Source organism: Mustela erminea, chromosome 8 (genome assembly GCF_009829155.1).
Source record: "Mustela erminea isolate mMusErm1 chromosome 8, mMusErm1.Pri, whole genome shotgun sequence".
Taxonomy (NCBI): domain Eukaryota; kingdom Metazoa; phylum Chordata; class Mammalia; order Carnivora; family Mustelidae; genus Mustela; species Mustela erminea.
In genome coordinates, this window is record NC_045621.1 from 56,802,444 (window position 1) to 56,828,972 (window position 26,529).

At 37.4% G+C, this 26,529-nt stretch overlaps 1 protein-coding gene across 4 annotated transcripts in view; it reads right to left on the minus strand.

Moving 5' to 3' along the window:
• ITGB6 (integrin subunit beta 6) overlaps nt 1-26,529 on the minus strand; it is a 126,232-nt gene that overhangs the window by 49,592 nt on the left and 50,111 nt on the right. For 2 of the 4 annotated variants that reach the window (XM_032355711.1, XM_032355712.1), the window contains exons 2-11: nt 26,189-26,270; nt 25,653-25,705; nt 25,240-25,467; nt 25,055-25,130; nt 24,201-24,280; nt 21,084-21,288; nt 20,219-20,465; nt 7,973-8,138; nt 6,563-6,724; nt 3,637-3,732 (exon numbers count right to left, since the gene is read on the minus strand). In XM_032355711.1, coding sequence (XP_032211602.1) covers nt 3,637-3,732; nt 6,563-6,724; nt 7,973-8,138; nt 20,219-20,465; nt 21,084-21,288; nt 24,201-24,280; nt 25,055-25,130; nt 25,240-25,284 — 1,077 coding nt within the window. In that variant the 5' untranslated portion in view covers nt 25,285-25,467; nt 25,653-25,705; nt 26,189-26,270. Of the gene's footprint in view, nt 1-3,636; nt 3,733-6,562; nt 6,725-7,972; nt 8,139-20,218; nt 20,466-21,083; nt 21,289-24,200; nt 24,281-25,054; nt 25,131-25,239; nt 25,468-25,652; nt 25,706-26,188; nt 26,271-26,529 lie in introns of those variants that run through there. The other 2 variants (XM_032355713.1, XM_032355714.1) reach the window with 2 other exon arrangements.

Sequence of the window (26,529 nt, forward strand, 5' to 3'; positions counted from 1 at the left end):
AACTCGTATGTGATAGATAATATTCACAAACTACACAAAAACATCAGGCTCCTAGTATGTTGTGACTACTCTTTATGCTTGTTCTTAGATAACAGTGATCGTCAAATGGGCTTACTTGTTCAGGGTTTTTCCTTTTATGACTGAGCAAGAAGGCTCTTAAGCTTATCCAACAGATCAGTCCCAAGGGTGATGGCAGAGAGTTTCTGTCCTCTGGGGCCATCTGAGTCCAAGGTGGAAGGGGTGGGGGAGGGGACGGCCAGGACTGCAGAAGATTGTAGCAATGGTCAGGTATGCCTCTTCCTGCTCTTGTACATGGGCTCCCTCAACTTTGACAGGTATTTGCCACATAAAACTCCAAGTTACTATTTAGAAACTTTCATCCAATTTGACAAAAGATGAAAATCTACTGGCACCAAGAAATAGCCTAAACAGAAAGATGAGCAAAACCCACCATTCTCCTCAGACAGGCAATCATTGAGGGTGTTTCACCTCCAGAGGAAAGGACCCTTTGGTGGTATTAAAATGAGTATGGGTCCCCTGTCCCTATGATTTAGATACATCACTCTGTCCTAATAACCATAGGGACATCAATTAGCAGTCATAGATGTTAGCATCTAAACTGGAGGTGTTCATTACCAATGTCTTGTTTACTTTCTAAAGTTTCAACATTATGTTGTAAATAGTAGGTTATATAATAATTATCATTATTAACTTCACAAAACTCATCTTTTCCAGCCAGATGTAGACATTTTGAAAGATTAGAATTTTTCAGTCTTGCAACAAATCCCAGGTGATTAATAATATGATTTGACAACGTAGTTAAGAAAGCTAATTTAATTGCTTTTTATCTCAATATCTCACTAGGAAGAAAAGACTAGTCAAATTAGACAATTGGGCTTTAGCAGCCTGATACTATCTTAATGTAAATTAACAGTACACATTTGAAAGCAGCAGAGAAGATAAATTTTTTTTCTAAGCTTAGGTAATTGAATCCTGATTCAAAATGGTGTTTAGCACTAGAATGTAATATACTACCTACTGCTCAGTCTATTATCTATCATTATCTTTTGAACCCTGTAATTGGACAAACAGGCATCTATTCATAATAATAAGTTTGTTCAAAATTATCTGTTTGCTGGAGTCTGGGGTGCACGTTGCAGTCATAGTGAACTGACGGCAAAACTGCTTACTTTATGCTTTCCATTGTTTGTTCTTCTTTGTTACCACAAAGAACAGCAACACTACATATCTGGACAGTCCAGAGCATCTTTAGCAAAGTTACCCCCCTCTCAAAAAACAAAAACAAAAAAACCAACCCAAAACCAAAACCAGTGATTTTTCCTGCATTCTATGAATGGGCGACATAAATCGTATTTGCTACAGGAGGGGCCACCATTGAATCAGAGCCATCCCCTGCCTGGAGTGTATGCATATAACTGTGCTCAACACAGAGCTGGGCCAAGCAAATTGCCTTTTGGACTTTCCATAGACCCAACAACTTAGCTGCTTTATTTATACTATTGCTGATTTTATTTTTCACTGATTCTTTAGTAGATATGTTCCTTCTATCGCCAGCTATCCAAACATCAGGTTGCATGGGGCACCTGCTCATATAGGGCTCCTTCTAAGAGATTTAAATGGAAATGCAACACAAGCCATTATTGGTTTATTTTCAGTTTTCATTATCAATAAAACAAGAGATCAGCATTTTCATGCTGTGTGAAGCCTTCAGGGAAATGCAATGTTGCTGTTATTATTTTTAGACCAGGCGGCCACCTCCGCCCCCACTAATGCAGATGAAATGATGAGTCTATCAAAATAGAGATAAAATGATGAAAGAAAGCATCAGAGTCATAGAGTGGGCTGCTGCCCTGGTCGGCTGCGTGGCTCCCTGACAATGTCCTTTTGAATTTAGTGGAGCCTGGATGGTAAAGACCACAGATCATGACAGAACATAAATTTGCCTCATAATGAGATTAGTAGGCAGGCAAAATAAATGTCCTGCTGTTACATTAGAGGCAGGCTCTAATCTGGTGTTTTCCTTGGAAATGATCATTTCCTTTGCAACAGGGGAACCATCAGTGTAACGAACTTAAATCCGACAGATTCTGTTTTGCCATGTGGTTATTTTTCATCTTCTTCTGTCTTTTTAATAGCAGTTTTGAGGAGGCGTGTAAATGAGTTGTGAGTCTTAAAGACTATTACCGAAGTGACTTATGGACGACTATGTTCATGATCATCAATCGTATTTCCCAGACTCCCCTTTTAAGAAAAGTTCTGTGCAACCCTCCTGCCCTTTCTAAACGGGAACCGGCTGAGGAGGAGGTGCTGTGACCCCTGGGGTCCTTTCACTATAGCCTTAGGATCAAAGGCAGAATAGGCTCCCTATTGTATTTGGGGTATTTTTTTTTTTTTTTAACAATCTTTACTGCAGCTCTACTACTTTAAAACCACTGGAAACAAGTATCACATACTAAAGAGCTTAAAAAAAAAATGCCCAGATCAGGTGAACCCACATGGTCTCTGAGTAGAACAAAGGCCTTGAGTATGCAGCTTGATTGCCAAGGACTTTTTTGGTTTTCAGCAGAAGGCAATCTCACCTGGAGTACAATACCCTCCTCTCATTAAAAATGCAAGATAGGATCTCCTCCTGGATCCTTTCTACAAAACCCCTTGCAAGCTCATGGGCTATACTGTCCTCAGCAGTGAGTGGCATTTAATCAAATCATTCTGTGAAATAATCTCAGAGTTTCCCGAGCCCTGTGAAGTCACCAAGAGAGTTAAGAGGTCCTTTCAAAGGAAGGGGAGATCAGACTCTGAATTTAAGAGCATTTGAAGCTTCTGCATAGAAGGAAGATGTAGACAATTTAACGTACACTTATTTCCTCTACATTTTCTTGGGGCCAGGCTGGAGATTCCTTACTTCTCTGTGAAACCAGCCTTCAGCAATAAATCATTTGCTACTACTTTGATTCATGGTATTCTGACATACTGTTTTCATGGGCTGGAATGAAACCACAGAAACATTTTGTGTTTGCATATGCATTTTACAGTTTAGGCAGTGGTTTATGAGCATTAGCTCATCGAAGGAAACAGTTCCCTTTCTGCATCTGGTGTTTCCAAACTCGAACTGCAAATCCAGCTACTAGGAAGGAGAAAATATATTTTGGCCCAATTTAACAAGTTTTTTCTTTCAACTTCTTTCTACTCAATGGTTGAAATTGTGTCTCTACATATATGCATCGGATCTATAGCTGTCTGAAAGTTTGAAGTCAATTCTGCTCCCATTCTCTGCTAACCCTCTCCTGGTCAGATGGAACCGTTCAACGGAAGACAGACTGATTTCTGTTAGGTAGGTTCTCTCCATTCATTGGTGCCTTACAATTTACCATGTCGTTCTCAAATTCTTTCTTTTTTTCTTGTCCTAGCATATCTGTTCCCCACTCTCCATCATGCCCCTGGGTTTGTAATTTAAATTGCCAACAGTAACTGAATCCACTTTAGCAAGTGTCCAGTATATTTGTCAGTGTTCACGATTTTCTAATGGTGTTCCATGCATTAAACCCTCAGAATTCATGTTAAAGTTTCATATCGAGTAATCTCCCCAGAGGAATTCCCCAAATTGTGTTTGCTTACCTCATATAAATGAACTTGTTCTTGGGTTACAGCAAAGATTAATAGCACATTATTTTGCACCAGTTTATCAATGAGTTGTCCAATTGTTGGATATTCCTAAAATTGACATAAAGATTTTAAGTATCATCTTAATTCAAGTATGTAAAATAAAGAAAGGAATGCTTCTTTCAAAGATACCATACTGAGTTTGGTATTTTGGTTTGGTTCCAAGTAAAAAAAATAATAATTTTAAAAATACACAATTAACATAGTCACTTAATTGGTTTAATAATTGTTGCCTGAATTTTGTAAATCCAATTAATTCCTAAGAGTCAGTGCCTGGCAATGTGGTATGTTATAGTCTGTTGCTTCTAAGGAGTGCACTTGGAATTTATTTAAAGACTTATAGTGTGTCATATTTTCAAGGGTAGAGACACAATTCTTCTGAGTGCCGCTTGGCAGCAGGCTCAAGGTGTAAAGAATGTTACAGTCTGGGGAGGAGTGGATAGAAGATGATAGATGTGACCCAGGGGACTCAGGTAGCTCAGAAACTCCTACTGGAATTGGATGAGGCGGGCTGAGAGCTGAGGAAAGGACAGCTTGCTGAAGGATGATACACTACAGTTCCTATGTCCATTTGATTTGAGACATTCCTGCACCAGTTCCAGGTTTGTTCTTACTGATGTTTTGATGTCACTAATCAGTTTTATGGGATCCCACCATATTTTTTCAGGACAACTGAAAACACAGTGTTGTGGTTTTTTTTTTTCCCCCACTGACACATTCATTCCCAAGTGATACAAGTTCTTTCAAAAATAAAGTAGGCATAGATTAATCAACTTTGAACATGGCCTCTACTTGCCGAAGTTAAAAACCGAGCAGCACCTTTGGCTGTTGTATGACTCCAGATGTGGATAATGTACAAAGAGGAAACTCAAATGAAAAAGAAGCCTAAAAACAATGAAACTAAGAATACATTGATCGTGAAGTCAGCCAAAGTGAAGGAAATAATCCTCCCTGGACACCTACATGTTCACATATTCTCTACACTCTGGGAGTAATTCTGTCTAATATCTTTGTTAGACCCAAGATTCAAATTGAGGGAAAAGTACAATTTTGCCTAAAATACTCAGGTAAATGACCCAACTGCGTATCTGGCTGTATAATACACGCTTGCCATCTTATTTGGATTTTTATTGGTAAACAGTAGTAGAATCCAGATAATACAAATCTTCCAGAGTCTGACATGTTCAGATGCTTTTTCAACTACCCCAACACCAAGAATTCTTCACCTTTAAGCCTGACTTCCCCCTACGCTGGCTCTTCCTATCTCCAGGTTCTTGTACTTTTAGCTGCTGTGGGGCTGTAGCAAGGATCATACCATGAAGCCCTTCATAAGTGGACAAGTGTCATTTTCTATTTGACCTAGATCAATTGGCTTAATTCACACAGTTATATTATGTGTGTGCTCCTCAAGACCAGGGACCATGTCCCATAGTTTAGTGGCCCCTGGAACCGAGTCCAGTGCTGTAGGCAAGCATGGAGATAACCCAAGATTTCTGTGCATTTGTAGCAACTTATTGAGAAACAATGAATTGAACATTTATTAGATGAGAGAGTCATTCTAAGCAATAAGTCATCTTTGCTTCTATGATCCTGCTTTTTCCAAGATGTCTCTTAATGGGACATTTGAATGATTGTAAGAAAAAGTAATTAAAAAGTAATAAAATAAATAAATAATAAAAATAATAAAATAAATAAATAAAAAAGAGATCCATGTCATTCATTCATATATATATATGTATATATACATATATATATATCACTGAATTCTTTTTTTAGAGAATAGTTTTTCTAATCTGATATTAGTATTCTCTTCTCTCTTTCTCTCTCACATACATTTCTATAGCACTGTCATTTTAAGAATTGAATTCTCTGTGTCATATTTTCCCAAGTGTTAAATGGAGATAATATGACCTTCCCAGGTTGCTGCTTCATAATTTAATTTTATTTCATACATGTTCCAGGTACTGTGCTGGCAGGAAATAGAGATTATACACCAGTCCTGGTCCCGAGGAATGCATAGTAGAGAAAGAGAGACAAACATAAGGAAACACATTTCCATATAACGATGGGTAAGAAGACATCTATGTACTAGAGTAAGGGGAGGGTTGATCACTTTGCGGCTCAGCAAAGGTCAAAAAGTGCTCTTTGGGAGAGGTCATCATTGAGTTGGCTTTTAAAGGATAATTAAGAGTCTCTCAGCAGCCTCCGAGGGAAAGGCATTCCAGACAGAGGGAACAACCCATGCACATTGTGTGAAAGCCTCACAGTTCCTACAAGGACTATTAGATACCCAGGGTTCTGGGGAACATTAAATGTGATCATGTATGTCAAAGAGCTCTGAAAGTTTTGCACAAGTCAAGAGCTTTTTTTTTTTCTTTTAATGTTACCAACATTTAAAAAATATTTTAAATTTTATATGACAAAAATAAGCCAAATGTGAATAAACACCAGCCAAGCAGTACTTGACAGCTGTTCCCCATGAAGCACCATGGTGCCTAAAAGTATGATATTATTAGGGGGAACAACTCTGGGACCCATCATTCACAAAAACTCCTAGGTGATTGTTATTTTGGCCTCAGACCCCCTTTCTGGAACTGTCTTTGAGAACAGAATGAGCTAACTGCACTGCTTTTTACTGATCTTGGGCTCTTTGAAAAATGAAGGAGGTTCTGGGGTCATTCAAGCCATAGTAGATCCAAACTTCTCACATACCACTCCCCATGTGTGTTCCGTAGGAAGCTCATAGGGGAATTTGTTCATCTCAAAGCAGAAAATGTGCAGTTTTCACCAAATGTGGGTTATTCTGATGTGTGTTGTAGTGAGTGTTGTTTTATTTGCCTACATGCAGCCCTGGAAACCATGTAGAGTGCAGGTTACACACCAAGACGGTTGACATGGAGTATTCATTCTTGTTGTCCAAGTGACAGAGCCCATCGTTAGGAATGACGATGCCTGCCAGTTTGCTGTCCATTCCAAAATGAGAATCGGCATCACTCACAAAGACCAGGAGATGGAGGGAGTCATTCCGCCAGCCAATCTTTTCCTACGGTGAGAAAGAAACATTTGGGTCATATGGGATAGAGGCAGGCATTTCTTGAGAGCAGATCAATCATGACTGGATACATTCAGACGATGAAAACTATATTGCTGATCTATCTTGACCTTTTTAAATCTATTGTAAATTGGTAATTATTAATGTATTAAAAACACAAAATTCTATGACAGTTGCTTTTCTTGGATAACACTTTCAGATGATTTATGCTTCAGAAAAAATAGTTCCACTATAATCACTATCCAGTTGATCTTGACTTGTACATAGTTAATTATTTTTACTGTCCAGATTTCAATGTACCCGAAAAATGAGGAGAGAGAATGAGGGAGGTCGTAGATTATCCCAAATCCAAGCTGAAGCAAACTGGTAAGAATGAAATACACAATGGGCTTAAAGTATGCCTGTTTTATTAAAATGTCACCCAAAATTAAGCACATTTTTCTCTTTCTACTGATACTATACAAAAATTATAAATGTAATACAAAGGTAAAAATTGCCTATCAAAGTATGACCTCCAGAATATGGCTTTCTAAGATGGTCTGTTGTCTGTTTCTTAGTAGAGCTCTTCCCTTTAATTGATATTAGTCCAAGAACTAGTGGGAGGAAAGCTCATCCTGGCAGGGCCAACCCACCCTATTTTTTCCTTCCTTCCCTAATACCTTGCCAGCCACCCACTTCCCAGGACTTTCAGCCCTGTCTGTTTCCTTGTATTTTCCAGGAAGAGCTATCATCTGAAGAAGGGAAATCATTCCCTTGGATACCTGATTGTCAAAGAGGAGTGGTGTTCCTGCATTGTTGTAGGGACAACATAGCTTCTGATACCTATTTTGTTGGTTCAAAACAATAGATACCTAATCTTATTAATCATAATCTTAAATTTATGTAGAAGTTTATACAATACAAGGCATTTTTAGTTTCTACTAAATCAGTAATTTCTACTTCTGATTTTTATTTTTACCATGGTTAATTCAAAAACTAATCTAATCTTGATCTCTGAAAATTAATCATACATGACTACTGTTTTAAACAATTTTTCCCATCACTACTATAATTTTATTAGATCATTTGAATATCAGACATAAAAAAGTATCTGTTTCAACATGACTGAATTACAAATTTTTGGAAATTTTGTGTTTTAAGAAATGTAGAAATATGGCAATTAAAGGAAAGATAGTTATCTAAACTTTTCAAAATAGACTTGCTGATAAGAGATGCAACTTGTGTTAGCCCTCAGCCTACCTTACACACAGCAGCTTGCATAATTGCATCAAATCCACCTTCTGGTGTGTCAATATTAGCAGAAATTTTCTGATTCTTCACAATTTCATTGAATCTTTCAGCATCATTCGTCAATGGCAAAATGTGCTTGAATCCAAATGTAGGTAAGCAGAAGTACGGAATACTACTGCAAAAGTAAGATGTAAAAATGTTCTTGATGAAATATGATACAGCACACAAGTAATGGACCTAGTAGCCGAACAACTTCATCTTAAGTGAAGATGGATTTTCCTCAAGTGCCTGACTTGGGAACTTGGCTGTGAGTCTCCTGGTTAAGCTTGTTTCAGCATCTCCCACTTACCCCTTCCAAATTGACCATATTAGCTACCACTTAGTGCTTACTGTGTGTTTATTTTGGCTCAAGCTCAGATAACAGATAATCAGGTCAGACTCTCCACTCCTGTGTGTGTGTGTGTATGTGTGTGTGTGTGTGTGTGTGTGTGTGTAATCACTACCTTCTAGTGCTTCTCAACCAAAATCTACCATTAAGTTTCTTTGATGACAACAATTCCTTTGTATTCTGATAGCTTAAGCTTTTATCAAGTATGAGTCACCTTGTAGCAAGATTGAGAAAGATACCTGTCTTCTTTCTACTCTGCTCCTTCCTATACTCCCAACTCTGCCTGCCAAGGGCCCCCAAATCATAGCAGGTCTCTTGGTTCTGGAGCTCAACTCAACAATGACTGAACAGACTGTTGTGGGCCTGGCTAGGAATAAAACTACCACTTAAAACAGTTGACACATGGGAGAAATACCATGTTAGGATGAGATCTGCCCCAAAGATATTGCAGTTGAACAGAAAAAGCTGATCATGAATCAGCCACATCTTATTCTGAAAGCCAGTTAGTAGTTGTGGATGAGGCCTTGGACAAGTTTCTCACTCCTCTGAGCTTCGGGTGTTCATTTATACAATGGAGATAATGGTATAGAGCAGAGGTGTTCAAAGTACAGTCTCTGGACCAGCCACACAAACATCACTTGGTAACTTGTTATAAATGCAAAATCTGGGATACTCTTCCAGACTTACTGAGTGAGACATGTGAGGGATGGGTTCCGTGATGCAGTAAAATCTTCCTGATGCATTCTAATGTTTGAGAAACATGTATATAGAAGTACAGAGATAAAAGACTGGCCCCCAGTGTGGTTCCACTATGCCAGCTGGAGAGAGCAGGTTGACTCCTACAAGAACAGCTTTCTACATTCAGGAGCCTGTCTTGTGAGCACAGGAAAGCTGGAGCATCTTTCAGACTGAGGCTTCTGTTCACCAAGTTCATCTGCCTGAAGTATACAGTCAGTCTTCTTTCTTCACAATACTCACTAATATTTATTTTAACCCCCAAATCAATACCTTCTGTATGTTCTGATTCACTCATGTACACACACAGACTGGCAAAAAATTTGAGTCACCTGGTTCACTGAGGTAAAACAAGGCTCTGTTTTCTGCTTCAGCTCTCAAACTATAAACAAGTGTCCTTTCATGGTCTATTTGGTGCCTTTTTTCTTTTTCTTTTCTTTCTTTCTTTTCTTTTTTTTTTTTTTTTTTCATTTTTGGGCTTTTTGTTGGTGATTTTGCTGTTTAGAATGGCCCTCAAGTGTAGTGCTGTTGTCTAGTGTTCCCAAGTGCAAGAAGTCTGTTATGGGCCTTACAGAGAAAATATATCTGTTAAATGAGCTTTGTGCTGGCATGACTTATACAGTGTTGTTGGCTGTGAGTACAATGCTAATGAATCAACAATACGTGTTAAGTTGTCCTTAAAAAGAAAGACACAGAAAATAAAGATATATATTGATCAATTGGGAAAAAAAAATAGCCAGAGGCTCACATGAGCCTAATCTTGTGTTTCCCCTAGGAGCAGCAGTTTTAGCATTGGCTAAGTCAGTGTTCAGAGAGTTTGTAGAGCAATACTCCCATGAGTGATGAGAATCAACTACACAAATCAGAAAATGCTATGGATTTGTTTACACTGAGAAATGGAGCTTTCCTGGGACCAAAATGCTGGTGTCTGTAAAGGTAGTTATTTTCTTCCTGTTGGTAGACTTTCATGGAAAGTAGGTCATAATCCAAATATCCTCAGGCTTCAGAACAAGGGGATTTGGAAGATCTCAGCAGCCTAAGTTGTCCCAAGAAAACCATCTCCAGAATGGATGTTCTTGATCATATCTGGCTCTCCCTCACCTGCAGTCAGCATTCTCAGCTAACAAAAATTTGGGACGCCCTACTAGCTGACAGGACTGGAAACTCTGCAAAAGCCTGGGCTAAAGCTCTTGGATGGTTATGGCCCATACTTGCCTCCATGACTGCTCTTTCTTGGCATTCCCCTAACCTCCTATGAGTAGCCTACAGGCCTGTTCAATCTTTCAGCTCTGCCAAGACACCTCACCTGGTGGGCCCATGAGCCAACCTATAGCTTCTAGAGAACTTCTTGTATTTCCTTTCTGACTCATTATTTTTAACTTTAATTCTCAGAAGGCAATCTCATTCTCTTATTTTTAATATCTTGCATTAGCTTTCACTGAAGCTCTGAAATGCTGACCACAGATAGTATCAACTTAGTAGGATCATTGTAAGCCCTGACTGAGATAAAATATGCAAAGTACACAGCACAATGTGCTTTTCAGGTACTTACTTACTAAACATTACTGTCACTTTTTACATGAATTAATTTTATACAGAGTCTAGCACAGACTTGAGGATAGAACATAGATTTGATCAACACTACCTCTAGAATCATGTTTTTTTTCCTGATTAAAGTAATCATACATGTTAACCGAGGAAAATTTGAGTTAATCTAAGAGTATAAAGAATAAAATAACATAAATTTTAATAGTATGAGATGTATCACAGTTTGATAATCTATTACTAAAAGTTTATTTAATAAATCTTTTTGCAATTAAATAACACAGTGATCCTTCTGCATACACCTTTGTAGACTGTATCTCTGCTTAGAATTGATTCTTTCAAAGGAAACTGCTGAGTTACTTTTCGATCCATATTAGCAAACTCCTTTCCAAAAAGATTGTATCAGTTATATCATAAAAAAAATAAACAAGACAAAACAAAAATATACCAGTTGATTAGTTAAAAATGGCATCTTAATTTAATCTTTAATTTCCATTTTATTGCTACTAAGACCACTCATTTGTTCATATTTATTGACAGTTTGTATTTCTTCTTTTGCCAATTGCCAACTTATATCTTTTGTTCATTTTCTTTTTATTTTCTAACTTAATTTTAAGAAACCTTTCTCTTAAAAATATCAACATTTTGTCTTTGTGGTTTGTCTTTTAATTTTGTTTATGCTGTTTGGGGATATATACCTTAAAACTTTTTATGCAGTCAAATGTTTTTCAACCTTAAAATGTGAGATATATTTTAAGAATTATATGAGAAGGAGGTTTAATTTCCTTTTCCAATTGTTACTTTTTTTTTTCTCAGTTGTTACCTATTAAATGGCAATGATTTAGTGTTTGTTCTAATTGCTCTGCTAGCATTTAGTGCAGTTGTGTGCTGGAAGAAAATTCATTCAATTTAGAATAAAAGGACTGAATAGTTTTTTATTCTTGGGCAAGTCCCTTACCACTGCTGGGCCTCAGTATCCTCATCTGTAAAATGAGACTGATAATACTACCTACTTCACGAAGTTCTTGTGAAGGTTACATGAGATAAAATGTATGGAACTATGTGAGGTGAGCCACTGTCCCCATAATCTAACTGTTCTTGGAAATTGTTAACTTAATCTTTTATTTGGGTCGGCTTGTTCACACTGGACCAAAATGGCATTTGAGCATCTTCTGAAACCAAAGAATTCGCATTCCTATCTTTTTGTAAAAAATTGACCTCTGTGGTTTAGAATTACTAGATAGAACCTACTAGAACTCTGTGCTTTTTAGAAAGTGGAAAGAAAAGTTAGTTTAATTCAGTAAACAGACTCATGGGCTGGGAGACCCATGCAGCTAAAGCAAAGCAGAATGTCAGACTTGGGTCATGCCAGGAAATTTTGGTTGGAGACTCCCCTGTTTTGATCAGAGTCCTTCTTCTAACAGAGACTTATATTTGGCTGATACTTTCTTAGCATAGCAATTGAAGGAAGTAGGTACTCATTACAAAATAATTTGATTTTGAGTACCTAGGTAACAATAGATTTATATTAAAATGCAGAATAATTAGAAAACACAATATAAAAAAGACTATATTTTGTTAGAATTTTAAATAAATATACAAAAACTAAGGCTACAACACCATCTTTTTGAGTGGGATTAAAAATAATTTTCCTCTTCCTCTTTTTGTCTGCATTCTCACATGGGCTTGTATTACCTTTGCAATAAGAAACTATTCTGTACACTCATATATATTTATGTGTGTGTACATATAAGAAATATAAGCATTTCATGGTTCTGCTTCCTCTTTTGCAAAACTACAATGAATCCCTCACTGTTGGTATCATATTAAAAAACAAACAAAACACAGCACATGAGGAATGATGTTAAGAAAGAAATCTCTCACAGGGTTCGATAGAGGAAGAAACTCTGACCTTTGTGCTATTAAATATTTTTAAATGTACATTACAACCTATCTACAAACATGACAATGGAAAAATATATTCTTGTTACTGCATCTTAGATAACAGCCTAAGGAAATTTCTTTAAAAGCGTAAGCCACTTCAGTGTTCTTACGTGGTGAAATAAAATTTTTTAGTGACTCTACATCCAAGGAAGATAAAGAAAGCAAGCCACTCCAAAAAGCTTTAGAGATTAGGTTAAAACAGAGGTTTTAAACATGTGGTGCACAGACCCACAAAGGTCACTGAGACATTTTCAGAGAGACCTTCAGGTCAAATTATTTTTTAATAATAATAAAAGATGTTATTTGTCTTTTTCACTGTGTTGACATTTGCACTGATGCTGCAAAGGCAATGATGAGTAAAGCTACTGCTGCCTTTCACATGGATCAAAGCAGTGCTGGCAACCGGCTAGTGGTGCATGGGATTTTTCCTGACAAGTATTTATCATCATAACAAAATTGCTAGTTGCACTTGATTATGCTTGGTAAAACATTAAAAGTTATTAATTTTATAAGTCTATACCCTTGAATACATGTTTATAAAAAAAAATATATATATATATATAAAAAAAAAATATATATATATATATATTTTTTTCTTCCTGGGACACCTGGCAGGCTCAGTTGGTAGAACATGTGACTCTTGATCTCTGGGTCATGAGTTTGAACCCCACCATGAGCATGGAGCTTACTTAAAAATAAATAAATAAATAAATAAATAAATATTTCATGGTAAATACACATATAACATTTCTGTAGCACCAAAGTAGAAAGTTTATAATGGGGAAAAAATTTTGCAGTTGTTTGAGCTAAACTGGCCCTTTTTTTAATAGAACGGTTTTACCTGGACATGTTTCACATGTCAAACATGACAGCCAAACTATTATTCCAACTTGGGTATTTAGCAGGCATGCTCTTAAATATGAAGAAAGCCTGTCAGTTCAAAGAAAACAACTGTCAGTATTTGTTGCCAATGATAAAATTTGAGGTAACTAGAAATTTAAAATTTGGAAAACTTTAATCTGCTACCCATGAGATCAATAGCTTGTCATTACTTCAAGATTTAATCTGATGAGATTTATGGTGAAATTAACAAATGTGACTTTTTTTATACTGTGTCATGAAACTTGGAAGATCTGCACAATTCACTGAAACAATACTTTCCAAATGGCTGAAGCATATTACAAAATCACATACATAAGTAAAAGAGCCATTAGAAGCGCAAGACGGGGCATCTGGGTGACTCAGTCAGTTAAGTTTCCGACTCTTGGTTTCAGCTCATGTCTGATCTCATGGGTCATGGGATCTAGTCCTGCGCCAGGCTTCTTGTTCAGCACAGTATACTTGGATTTCTCTGCTTCTCCCTCTCCTTCTGTCCCTTCCCCCTACTTGCAAGATCTCTCTCAAATAAACAAATAAATATAATCTCTTTTTAAAAATGTGCAAGACCGACCAATGGCTTTATGAAAAGCTCCTTGACATTGTTTCAGATACCCTTTGAAACTAGCTTTTCCCTCTTATCTAGGTTGAACATAGTCTCAGAGAAGAATGTGCACAGACATTGTAAAAAGAAATCAAATGCTTTTCTGTTTTCCAACTGTGTATCTATGTGAGGTTTGACTTTCTTCATGGAGTTCAACCAAAACAAATATTGCAACAAATTAAATGCCGAAGTAGATATGAGAATCTAGTCATTTTTTTTAAATTAGACCAGCTATTTTAAGAGATTTGTAAAAACGTAAAACCATGTTACTCTTCTTGCTAATTTTTTTGTTTGTTTTATTTTTACAGATTTTATTTATTTGACACACACAGAGAAAAATCACAAGTAGGCAGAGAGGCAGGCAGAGAGAGAGAGAGGGGGAAGCAGGCTCTCTGCTCAGCAGAGAGCCTGATGTGGGACTCGATCCCAGGACCCTGAGATCATGACCTGAGCCGAAGGCAGAGGCTTAACTTACTGAGCCACCCAGGTGCCCAATTTTTTGTTTTGTTTTGAAAAATACATTTATTTTTTAACAAAGATGCAGTTTTATAGTAGCAGTTTCATAGTAATGTGCTGTGTGTTTCTTATTGTAATTATTAATGACTCAATAAATAATTATTTTAAAATTTTCTGTTTTATTTTCTAATATGCTGAATATTGATAAATATAACCCACATAAACTGAAGCTCTTTGGGGTCTTAATTTTTAGAAGTGTAAGAAAGTCCTGACATCTAAAAGTTTGAGGACTCCAGCTTAAAATAACTAGAGATACCAAGAGTTGATGAGAGGAAGAAAATTAACACTTGTTTGTTATGTTCTAAACTAGCTCAGTTTTCACAATTATCCTAGGATGTGAATATTATTATCTCCATTTACAAGAGAAGAGACCAAGCTCATAGAGTGTAAATTGTTTGTCTAAGGTTATGATTTAAACCCAGGTCTGAAAAACTCCACACTCTTTCCTCCTACCTCTCATTGCCTTCCTACTAAAGAACATTTTATTCCATAATTATAAGGTTTGGATTGATCAAAGGATTGACTTTTATGTTTGGTATTTAAGTTCTTGGTGTGTATATGTCTGGGAGGTAGTATCTGGACAGAGAAAGTGGAAGAATTAAGAATGTGATGGGCAAGGAAAAATATAATGTGGGAAAGAAATTATTATTTATAATTTTAACTAATGGTCTTTTTTTTTTTTAAAGATTTTATTTATTTATTTGACAGAGAGGGAGAGAGAGAGCGTGCACAAGTAGAGGGAGCAGCAGACAGAGGGAGAGGGAGAAGTAGGCTCCTTGCTGAGCAGCGAGCCTAATGTCAGGATCGATCCCAGGACCCAGGAATCATGACCTGAGCCAAAGGGAGCTGCTTAGCCAACTGAGCCACCCAGGAGCCCAACTAATGGTGGTTTTGTCAATAAGAATAAAAGCAATACCTTTTAAGAAATAGGAAAATATTGACCTTCCAAGAGATCAATTGTATGATCCTTGTTTGGGACCCATTCACCACACTATATATCATACTCTGCTCTCCCCCTGACTTCACTCTGTTGGTGTTGCTAGTAAGTACCATTTATGGAGCACTTCATGGTCAAGGCTAGTACCAAATTCTTCATTACCTCACCCAATCCTTCTGACCACTGTGTGTGATTCTTCTGGTTATTCCAAACTAAAGCTTTGAGGGTGAAAATCTCATCTAGAAGTGTTATAAGTGAGTTATAAATTATAAGTGAGTAGATGAATCAAAACCAAATCCAGGGATGACTGTCAAACCCATGCTCTTATATCACCATGCTATATTGCATGCCTTCTCCCAAAGAATTTCAACTTTTTGAGGATTGGGTGCAAATCTTTTTCTTCCAGATATCCCCATGCTTAACACAAGTTTGGTACATACTTGGAGCACAGTAAATTTTTGTTGAATGAATGAATAAAAGAATGCATGAATGAAAAGCAGTCAGAGCTTTGAAAAGCCAAACTTCTCTCTTTTTTCTAGGAATCTGATTAAAGGCAGGGTCTTGTTAGATGATGGGCTGCCCACTTAGCCGAGCCATTTATTTGTTAATTTTAGTTGTTTTCTCTAGCAACATACCTTAGCATTGTTTCCCACTGTCATTACTATACTTCATATTCCTACATTTTATCTGGCCTGTGACAGAAAGAATGATTTTAAACAAGCCCTTTGAGACAGAGGTAACACTTTGAAATCCTAAATGAAACTACACTGCTAGACTCGCTACCCTAAGACCTAAATAATACAGATTTTAAACAGGTACGACTTTTTCTGATTAAAAAAGGGGGGGGGGCGCAGAGAATTAGAAATGCTTTTGTATTAAATAATTAGGAGGTGTTAAAACAAAGTTTATTTCACTTTACAAGTGAATCAAACAACTGATAACAGTAATCATACCTTACTATTTATTATACAGCATAAATCTGTTCTCTAGAAATCTATTTGTTCAGTGTTGTTGGAAGTGCTAGAAAGATCCATTTTTTCCCCTTCCCTACTAACAGAATCCTGGCTTTATTGGGGGTAACAATATGCTTCTTTTGCAACTAGCTGTAGCCATGTAACAAAGTCTACCAATGAGATACAAATATAAGGAGGTGGGGAAACTTTCTGACAAAACTCCTTATATTGAGGAAATAAAATTCAACATCCATTTATGATTAAAAAAAACTTTACCCAAAAAGAAATAGAAGGGAACTCCCTTGATCTCATAAAAGGATTCCAAAAAACCACTAGCTAACAACATAATCAATGGTGAAATGTTGAAGATATTCTCCTAAAATCACAAGAAACATAAGTGACATCTCTCTCCACTTTAAAACAACCCTAACTAGTGCAATAAGGCAAGAAAAAGAATGAAGAGGTATATAAACTGGAAAAGGAAGAAGTTGTTAGTCAGAAATGACATGATTAAGTGCACAGAAAATTTTTAGGATTTATAAAAAAATCAAACTAGAACCAATGACAAAATTTATCAAGGTTGCAGAATACAATGTGAGTACGCAAAATCAACTGTGTTTCTGTATGTTTTCAACCAACAAGTAGAAAACCCATTAACCATAATATTTTTAAAAAACCCTAGGAATAAATCAAAGGATGTGTGGGATATCTATCTTGAAAATGACAAACCATTTCTGAGAAAAAGAAGACTATATCTAAGTGAATGGAAATGTGTGTCATATGTAATGATTGGAACATTCAGTATTTTTAAGATATCCATTCTCTCTAAAATGACCTATGAGTTCACTGCAATTCTAATCAAAATCTCAGCATGTTTTTCTGAAGAAATCAACAATCTGATTCTAAAATTTCTGTGGAAATGCAGAGTATCTAGAATAGCAAAACAAAAGGGGAACAAAGAGGATTTATACTGTTGATCTCAAGATTTTTTATAAAGTTGCAGTAATAAAGATGGGAAGACATTGGTGTTTACATGGGTGTAATTCAGTGGGTCAGTGGGTCAGAATGAAGTGTCCAGAATTACACTCATACATATGCACTCAATTGCTTATTAAAAAGGGCATAAAGATAATTTAATGGGGAAAGGAAAATCTTGCTTAACAAATAGTGCTGGAGCAATTGGATAATTGCATGGGAACAAAAGACAAATCTAAGCCTTTCCCTCATTCCAAACATAAAAAAGTAATTTGAGATTATAGACTTAAATGCAAGAGTTTGAACCATAAATTTTCTAGAATCAAAAAAGGAAGACAATTTGGGTTATTTGGTTGGGCAAAGATTTTAAAAATTGACAAACCAGACTTCAACAAAACTAGAAACTTTTGCTTGGCTAAAGGCATTACTACAAAAAATAAAAACACAACCCACAAACTGGGACGAAATATTTTATAAAGCATAGATTTGGTGAAGAGCTTTTATCCAGGATATACAAAGAACTCATATGACACAATATTAAGAAGAAAATCTAATTTTTAACAATGGACAAAAAATTTGAAAAGATACTTCACAAAATAAGATATGAGAATGGGAGAAAGACACATGAAAAGATGCTCAACAACATTTGTTACTAGGGAAATGTAAATTAAAGCTACAGTAAGATACACAGCCATTAGAATGGCTAAAATTAGAAAGACTGACAATACTAGATGTTATCAAGGATTTGGAATGATTGGAATCCTCACACATTGCTGATGGAATGTAAAATGGCACATCTACTTTGGAAAAAAATTTGATAGTTCCTTTAAGGATTAAAGTGACACTTATTACACAATTCAGTAATTCCAATTCTAGGTATCTATCCAAGAGAACAAAACATACCTACACACAAAGATTTATAAGCAAGTGGTCAATCATAGCAGCATTTTTCATGATAGCCAAAAAGTGGGAAACAGCCCCAATGTCCCTCAATGAAAGAATGAATAAGTGAAGTGTAGTAAATACAGAGTGGACTATTACTTAAAACAAAAAGGAATAAACTGCTGATAAACACAAAATTACGGATGAATCTCAAAAACATTATATTGAACAAAAGAAGCCAGAAATAAATTGTATATATTGTATTATTGCATTTATATGAAATCCAAGAATAGGCAAAAATCAATCTAAATTATTGAATTCAGAAAATGATTACCTCTGGGGGAGTAGAACTGACTATAATACACACAAAGAAACTTGCTGAAGTGATGGAAATGTTTTACATCACGTTTTAGGTAGTAATTACGTCGGTATATTCAACTGTCAAAACTCATCAGTCTGAGCTTTTCCATGTGTGCATCTTGGTACATGTCAACTATACCTCAAAATAAAAGGTGGGGAGACAGTGCCCTTTATTGATCTGCCCCTCTTTTCCTCTTTTTTTTCTGCCTACAATGAAGAAGTTTTGAATAATATCCCTGAAAACTCCTTAGGCCTTGAAGATAAAATCCAAGAGCCAATATGGTAGAGCAGAAAGCAGAAAAGGTCCAGATCCCTGATGTGGAGACCTGCCATATCAGCCCTGAATTGCCTTTCTCTAGACTCCGTTCATGTGAGAAAGAAAAAAACTCTCCCTTTATAAGCTACTATCCCTGATGTTTGCAACCAAACACAGTTTCTAACAGTTATAATCAGGGATGAATTCCTTTCATGGTGAAATTATTTTGACTGTGTTAGATTATTGTTAAGAACCACACTGAAATGTTTTTAAATGATGCTTGTCTTTTAGAGATGATGCCTTAGGTGTATACAAGTATTAAAAGTCAATATAGTTTTGGAAAGTCATTGCACCTACACTAGATTCATAGTAGAAAGGGCCTTGTTTTGGGATCAACCTAGACTTGGTACAGATCACTGATGAGTCATGCAGCCTTGGGAAAATTACTAACCTGGCAGAGCCTCTGTTACTTTTTCTGAGTATAGGTATGATAAAACCTGCTTTCAACTGCTGTTATTATGAAGACTGAATGAGGTCATGTATGTGAAACCTTCAGCACAGAGTCTGGCACAGAGCAAATGGTAGATCTTTATAGAAAGATATTGAATAATTTGATTCTGAATATGTCATAGACTGTACAGGTAAGCCATCACAAAGCAACTTGCCCTTGACAATCATCCAGATAATAAATGGTTTTAACAGTTGATAATAACAGGGTATAGTGGGGTCCATAATGCTTCATTTCCTACCGAATTGGATAGCAATGAAGGTTGCCAAGTCCTTCTCCAAACAGAAAGAGAAATCCGCATTTCCCAAAGTATGTCAGACAGAGCTGCACAAATTGTTATTTTGGCAGAAGTCATTGCAGTGGAGAAAGATACCTTGAGAAAGTGTGAATTACTGTCCAATACCCTCAAAAAGTGGTGGTCCTTGGGCCTAGAGTATCTCTGCGGCGCTGGGATGGACACAGGCCATTGGTACCTACAGTGAAAAATTTGCTTCCCTAAGTCTAAAAAACACAAAGTCAAATTTGCCACATCCTGAAAAAGCTGCTACACAGGAAGACAGACATGAGAATGCTACAAGAACCCAAGACTAGAACCGGGTATTAAGATGAGGTCAACTTGGTTTCAAGAAACCCAGGCAACTGAGAGAGCTGCTGAGATCCAACCTGGCAGGCGGGAAATGCCAGGGACTTAGCAAGATCCTGCCAAGTGCAGCTCAGAGTGGGGCTATCTTTACAGAAAATCAGTGTTCCACAATGCCAGAGAATCATTTACTTACCTGCAAGGGTTGGCGATTTCTTCTGGTGTTGTTTTCACAAAAGGGGAGACGGGTTTTTCCACAAAAGAGCCGAAGCCCAGTCTAAAGTTGCTGGTTAATTTAGACATCTCCTTGGAAAGCAGAGAGCCCAGCTCTTTAATGGTGTTGAGGTCATCATCCATGGAGGCCGAGAGGTCCATGAGGTAATACAAGTCCACTGGGTAATCCTCTGTCTGGCGGACTTGCACTTGTAGAGTCTGTTCACTGCCTGCAAAGCCCCCGGAGAAAAACAAATCCATGAAAATACATTGAGACTTCTTCGTGAGCGGCCAATTACTGGGTCACCTGGCTATTTCATTTCACTGAGAACTGAAGTTGAAGATACTTAGGATTTCATAAACTATCTGGTAAAGTTTACAAGTGAATGAGCCCATGAGAATCTCTCAGCAGCGAGTTTAGAGCTACTGAAGGAGGTAAAAGTTAGGATATTTTATATCTCCTTGGGAGAGCTAGCATCCATTTAGATGGAAGATAAGCTGAATTTTTTGTATGTGGTTTTAGCAAAAGAGAAGAACATAAAGAGGAGTTTAAAGCTACATTACAACGCTTAAAGAAATGTGAGGTAAGCCTTAACAACATTTGAGTAATTCAAATGCTTACTATTAGATAAGCTTATTTTAGTAACGCGTTTGGAGTGCAAGTGACCGATGTGAATGAAGAAAAGTGTTAGGCCAGTGATTCTCTATTTCCTTCAGAATGGGAAATCTGAGTCAAAATAATCAATGATATGTAAGGTGGTACAAGATATGTTAGCTTAATAGTGGTATTACCATATGTGGCGTGAGATGTATTACATGAGCCAATGCTCCTGGAAATTATAACATACCTGGTCTCAATTTAAGAGTCAACTTTTGAGGCGCAATCTGAACAATGTCAGAACTATTTTTCTGTCTGCCTACACTGAGAGGCTTATTTGTATGTATTTCTACTTGGGAGACAGGGTTTTCGATGAAAGTGAGTTGACATCCTTTAGCTAAGAGAGTTGCTGGGGTATCACACCTTTCTCCAACTCCAGATGGATGGGTAAAATTCTAAAAAAAAGACAAAGAAAAAGAAGACAAGTCTCCATTTGTTTATAGGACAAAAAACATTTTTTTTTGGCTTGTTTTGCTAGTTAGGTATCTTGCCATACTCAGTATATCATATTCCCATGTGCCTGATGTTAATTGTAGGTCTAAAATTAAGTTTCAGCAGAATAACCAGAGAATTCTGCCAGTAAAATTCCAAGTAAAATCAGAATCTCCTTTTAACTAGACTCAGTTGAATTCTCTTAACAGTCTTTTATTTGTTGGCATTGCCATTTTGTTTTTAATGTTCACTTCTTCTGTGCCGTGACCAGAGCCTTGAAACAGTTGGGTTCTAGAGTTAATATCATCTCATGGGTTTATCTGTTTGGGTTGACCTGTAGGCTCCTGGACTGTCTTAGCTCTCAGTATGTCTATTACCAAATCTGGTGGCAAAGACAGGCTTTCCTGTGGGGTCTGAAAGGGCAAAAGATGGTAACATTTCCCTATCTAGCTCTCTGTTGAGGTTTAATTCGTGGATGCCTCATTACCCCCACTCTTGCAGCCTTACTTCGCTGAAGTTGGCCTCTTGGGGACTTCAAACTCCGTGTCTGAAAGTGTTTCAGTTCAAGGTCTTGTAGAACTTCTCTCCAAGATTTGGAGGTGGGAAGCAAAAGGGACTATGGCATAAAAGGCCACCTTTCTGTGTAGGACTCAGAAGTTTCCCAGTCCCCTTCTGGTCCATGTCATAACAGGAGACAGCGAAATGACTGTTTCCAGGCAGAGATGTGGCCAGTACAACCTTGCAACATTGACCTGTCTTACCTGAGAGTCAAGGCTGCTCTAGAGATACTCTTAGCTCTAAGCAAAGTCAAGCCTGAGGCTTATTGACTCGCATGCTTGAAAAGAAGCAAACCAATGTGCATATTGCTTTTCCTCATCTCTTAGAATTCTAAGCCACTCTAGCTATTTCACCAACTAAAAAAATTACATTTCTTCTGAAATTCATTTTTTAAAGATCCATTTATTTATTTGAGAGAAAGAGAGCGTGTGCATGGCAGGAGGGGCAGAGGGAGAAGGGAAGAGAGAGAATCTCGAGCAGAGTCCCTGCTGAGCGTGAAGCCCTGCGTGGGGCTGGGTCTCATGACCATGAAATCATGACATGAGTTGAAATCAAGAATCAGACACTTGACAGATTGAGCCACCCAGGCTCCCCTGAAATTGATTTTTTACAATATAACTCATTATCTGCCAGCCAGCCCCATGCATATTTGAGGCCCTGGACTAAGCATCGCGAACACTGTAACTTCTCCTGATATGTCCAAGGCAAACAGTGGCTTGACAAGGCCTCAGGATGCTTCTCAGCAAGTGTTGCTGCTACCACCTGTAACCACAGTGCTGGCCAGCGCGTCAGAGGTGGTGTTAACGTTAGACCTGTTTTTTCAATCTGCTCTAAACAGAGGCCTAATGTACTTTCTGCTTCAGTTGCTTCAACTACTACTACTATTAGAGAGCATTTAGAAAAATGCGGCCTTAAAAACTGGTGGTGATTCGTGGGGTGCCTGGGTGGCTCCGGTTAAGTGTCTCCCTTGAGCTCAGGTCACAATCCCAGTCTCCCTCTCCCTCTGCCCTTCCCCTGCACTTGTGCTCCTCCACACTTTCTCTCTCTCTCAAATAAATAAATAAAATCTTTTAAAAAAAAAAAATCAACAGTGATTTGGCTAATAAGTATCATCTGCAAGTAAAACTATCAATAGTAACTTAAGAAACTCTCTTAAATGAATTCTTAAAAAAATGCATTTAAATAAAAATTCTACAGGTAGGCCTACAGTTAGACTGACTTGTTGTTTTATGTCTCTGGCGTGCAACTAATACTGTCTTCTTCAGGAAGTCAACATAAAAAAAATACATGGGTTTTTCCCTCTCGGTATATTCTCAAAACTGCTTTTGATACATGAGCTCAAAAAAAGCATAATTCTTTCACACAGTTACGTATGGCCCATCTGTCAAAGCAGTAGTGGGGGAGTAAGCTTGGTTCACACTGTGTGCCTGTGAGGCCTTCCTCCATGAAATACATTCAGCCTGGGAATCGGAGTCTTAATAATTCTCTCCCCTTCCTCCTGGGCCAGGCACCCAGGCTTATTCCCCTTTGAGCCTGTTACTCAGTTCTCGCTGAACCTGGTATTTGTGTGCTTTCATTTACGCTTAGATGTTCTTTATGAGATTCAGTAGAGAACTGTTTTAAATCCAGAAAGAGTTAAGGCAGCTCTTTCTTACCAGGAATCATTTACAGACTGTTCTTCAGTGCCACGGGAGGCAGTGACTTGGGATTCCTTGTTACCCATGCCCCCACCCCTTATATTACTTTCACATACTTTTCAGTTTGATCATATAAGGAATGTCCGTTTCAGGCTTTGTCATCGGTGTGGTACAGTCACCAACTCATGAAAGCTTAATTTTTAAAAAGAACTGGATACTGTCTGAGCAGTAAAATTTGCCCCAAGCCTAGAAGATTTCTCTTAGAGCCTAGCCATGGTTCCCAGGGGATCCTGGTTCCCAGATGGAACGCAATTATGATATTGAAGTCCTATGTACATTTAACTTTAGAAAATATCATCTCCAAGATCTCCGATTACTCAGAGCCTTGGTATTTGACACGTAACCAGTGAGAAATGACTTTAAAATAATAGGAGGAATCAGGTTAAATAAAGGAACCCAGATAGGTAATTTTCACAATGATTTGACATTCGCAACCTCTGCAAGTTTCTGGAGGTAATCACATGAATGGCACTGTGGCCTATTGATGCTTTTATTTTCCTTTCCCTATTCGTCTCACTCCTGTTCCCCACAGAAGGCAGGACACTCCCAGAGCAATCACCGAGGGAAGCCGCATAACCCGTAACTGCAGTTTTACCAGCACGCTGAGGTGGTTTATTTACCTCCTGAGAACACCAGGCACACTGAGGTCCAATGAGCAAACAGTCTTCACAGGTTTCTGCACCTCCCATGGCACAGCCACCTGTGTTTAAACCCAGCAAGACACAAGGATTCAGCAGACTCACATTCATTTTCATTTACGAGAAAGAAGTCTAGTTCTTAACGTGCTCGAACGAAGCAACATCAGAGTTGATGTTAGCCTTCAGAGATCAGTCCTTAAAATGTTAGCAACTTGTTAAAAAGTTCATATTTCATGTCTGCTCCATGGAGAAGACATATGTCTTTTTAGCCAAAAGGGATCATTCTTTTTTTCCTAAAATACAAAACTACTTCAACTTTCACAAACTTAGGACCATTTGTTATGTTTATTATCCTCATTCACTATCCCCACTTCAATTTTTAAAAATTATTTGCAACCAATAAAAAATGCGTCTCTCTTAAATGTATGTTTTTTTTTTTTTAATTTAACAGACGAATGGATTTTTTATTTTTAAAGTAAGTTTTTTTTTCTCGGGATTATTTCTCTTAAGTGGAAGACCCTGTCGATAGAATAGCTAGAAAAGTTAAACAAGACGGTTGTCACTAAGGAATTAAGGAGCCCTATTGTGTAGTTAAGCTGTTTAATTCTCCTCATTAAGATGCCTGTGCAACCTTTGTATTTATTTACCTGAAGCCTAGAGCATTAGCTGTGGGAACAGCCCTGCCTCTGCCTGTAATATGTTAAAGCGTTTGTTCAATGGCAAAGGAGCGATCGAACAGATCAAATAAAAAATGACTTCAGATACAGTTTCTGAACCAAATGACAGGTTTGTCAAGCGTACCACGAAAGCAATATATCGGAGAGCTTGGGTCTTACCTTGTACGTGATCATTCCTTCCTAGAAATAGAAAGAACAGGCAAAGCAGTTTGATCCCCATTCGTTTCAGTTCTCGCTGTGCAGACAGATTAAAAAATGAATTACCTTCAGCGTTATAAGACCAAAGCTGAACATCGTTAAAAAGTCTTTCTTTCTTGAGGTTTAAAATGTTAAACACTACTTACACTGCTTTGGAAAGAACCTTGAGATGTAAATTTAAAAGTTTTCATTAAGACTGAAATGAAAACAGGCTACCTGGACAGGTAAAGAAGGAAAGCTGTGTTTAAAAGCAACTTCAACATGATTTACTTCCTTGTTCTCCTTATAAGGAAAGCAGGTGTACAATCACCAAGAAGGTGGGGAAATTCATTCAGTAGAAATTTTTGTGGGAGTTCTCTTAGTCTCTCTGCATCCTAGAGAAAGTTAATATCTTTAGTGAAATGTTGACCAATAAAATGTCAGAAAAGCAATGGAAATATAATCTGAAGTTGTTCCTAAAATAATTTTAATTCAGTAGCAACAGTAAAGGTGATAAATAAAACAAAAACATATAAGTTATATGTAAGGAGGGTTTTAAAAATGAGCTAAAGGAATATACCCGAGATTTCTGTATTCCATTGTTAAATCCTTCGCAGATAATTGAAAGGAACTCTGAAAAATAAAAATTATTTCACAATTAAAATAGAAGGCAGGCTAGGGAAAGTAAAACACTGTGCTCCCTTGCTTTTCAAACCGGATGAAAGATATTCTTTCCATGAGTATAGAATCCTTAATTAAGAAGTGATATTGGAAATAAATATAATATATGAAAATGAAATTAGAACCAGATTAGATAACTTCACAACAACAACAATGGAAACAGACACATAGGTGCCCAGGATTTGGCGTCCTTCTGGATGGGGACCAAGGGCTCTTTTCTCTGTCCCAGCCTCTAGCTCACCACTTGGCACATTGCAGGGAATCAGTGGTTAAAAGGAAGAGTGGCCAATTTAAAATAGATACAATCTATGGCTAAATTCATGAGGTTGATTATATATTCGTCCCAATGTATTCAGGAGAATGTATGGGGATTTGTAAAAACTCCAAACAGGTAAGAATCAAATATTCGCTTTGTTACTCTCTAAACTGTCTGACCTTGGACAGGCTTCTTTGTGGCTGGGCGTTTGTCCTGGGAGATTAGCTTTTAAAGGTGTATTTCTAGACAAGCACGCGAGTCCTGTGGAGAGAGGGAAAACTAATTATAGACTGCTCAGGTTCTTCTCAGAAGGCCATGTTCAATTTTGAACTCCATCATACACACGAACATGAAAGAACATGGCAAGAATCCTGTAGAGAGAAACCAGAATTATTAAAGAGCTGAAAGATAAGCCTTTTGGGAGAAAAACACGGTATGAAATCAATTGATTTAGCTTAAAGAAGAGATTGAGGCATAAAATATCTATATCTATGCCCCTGATACTGTCTCTATATTCGTA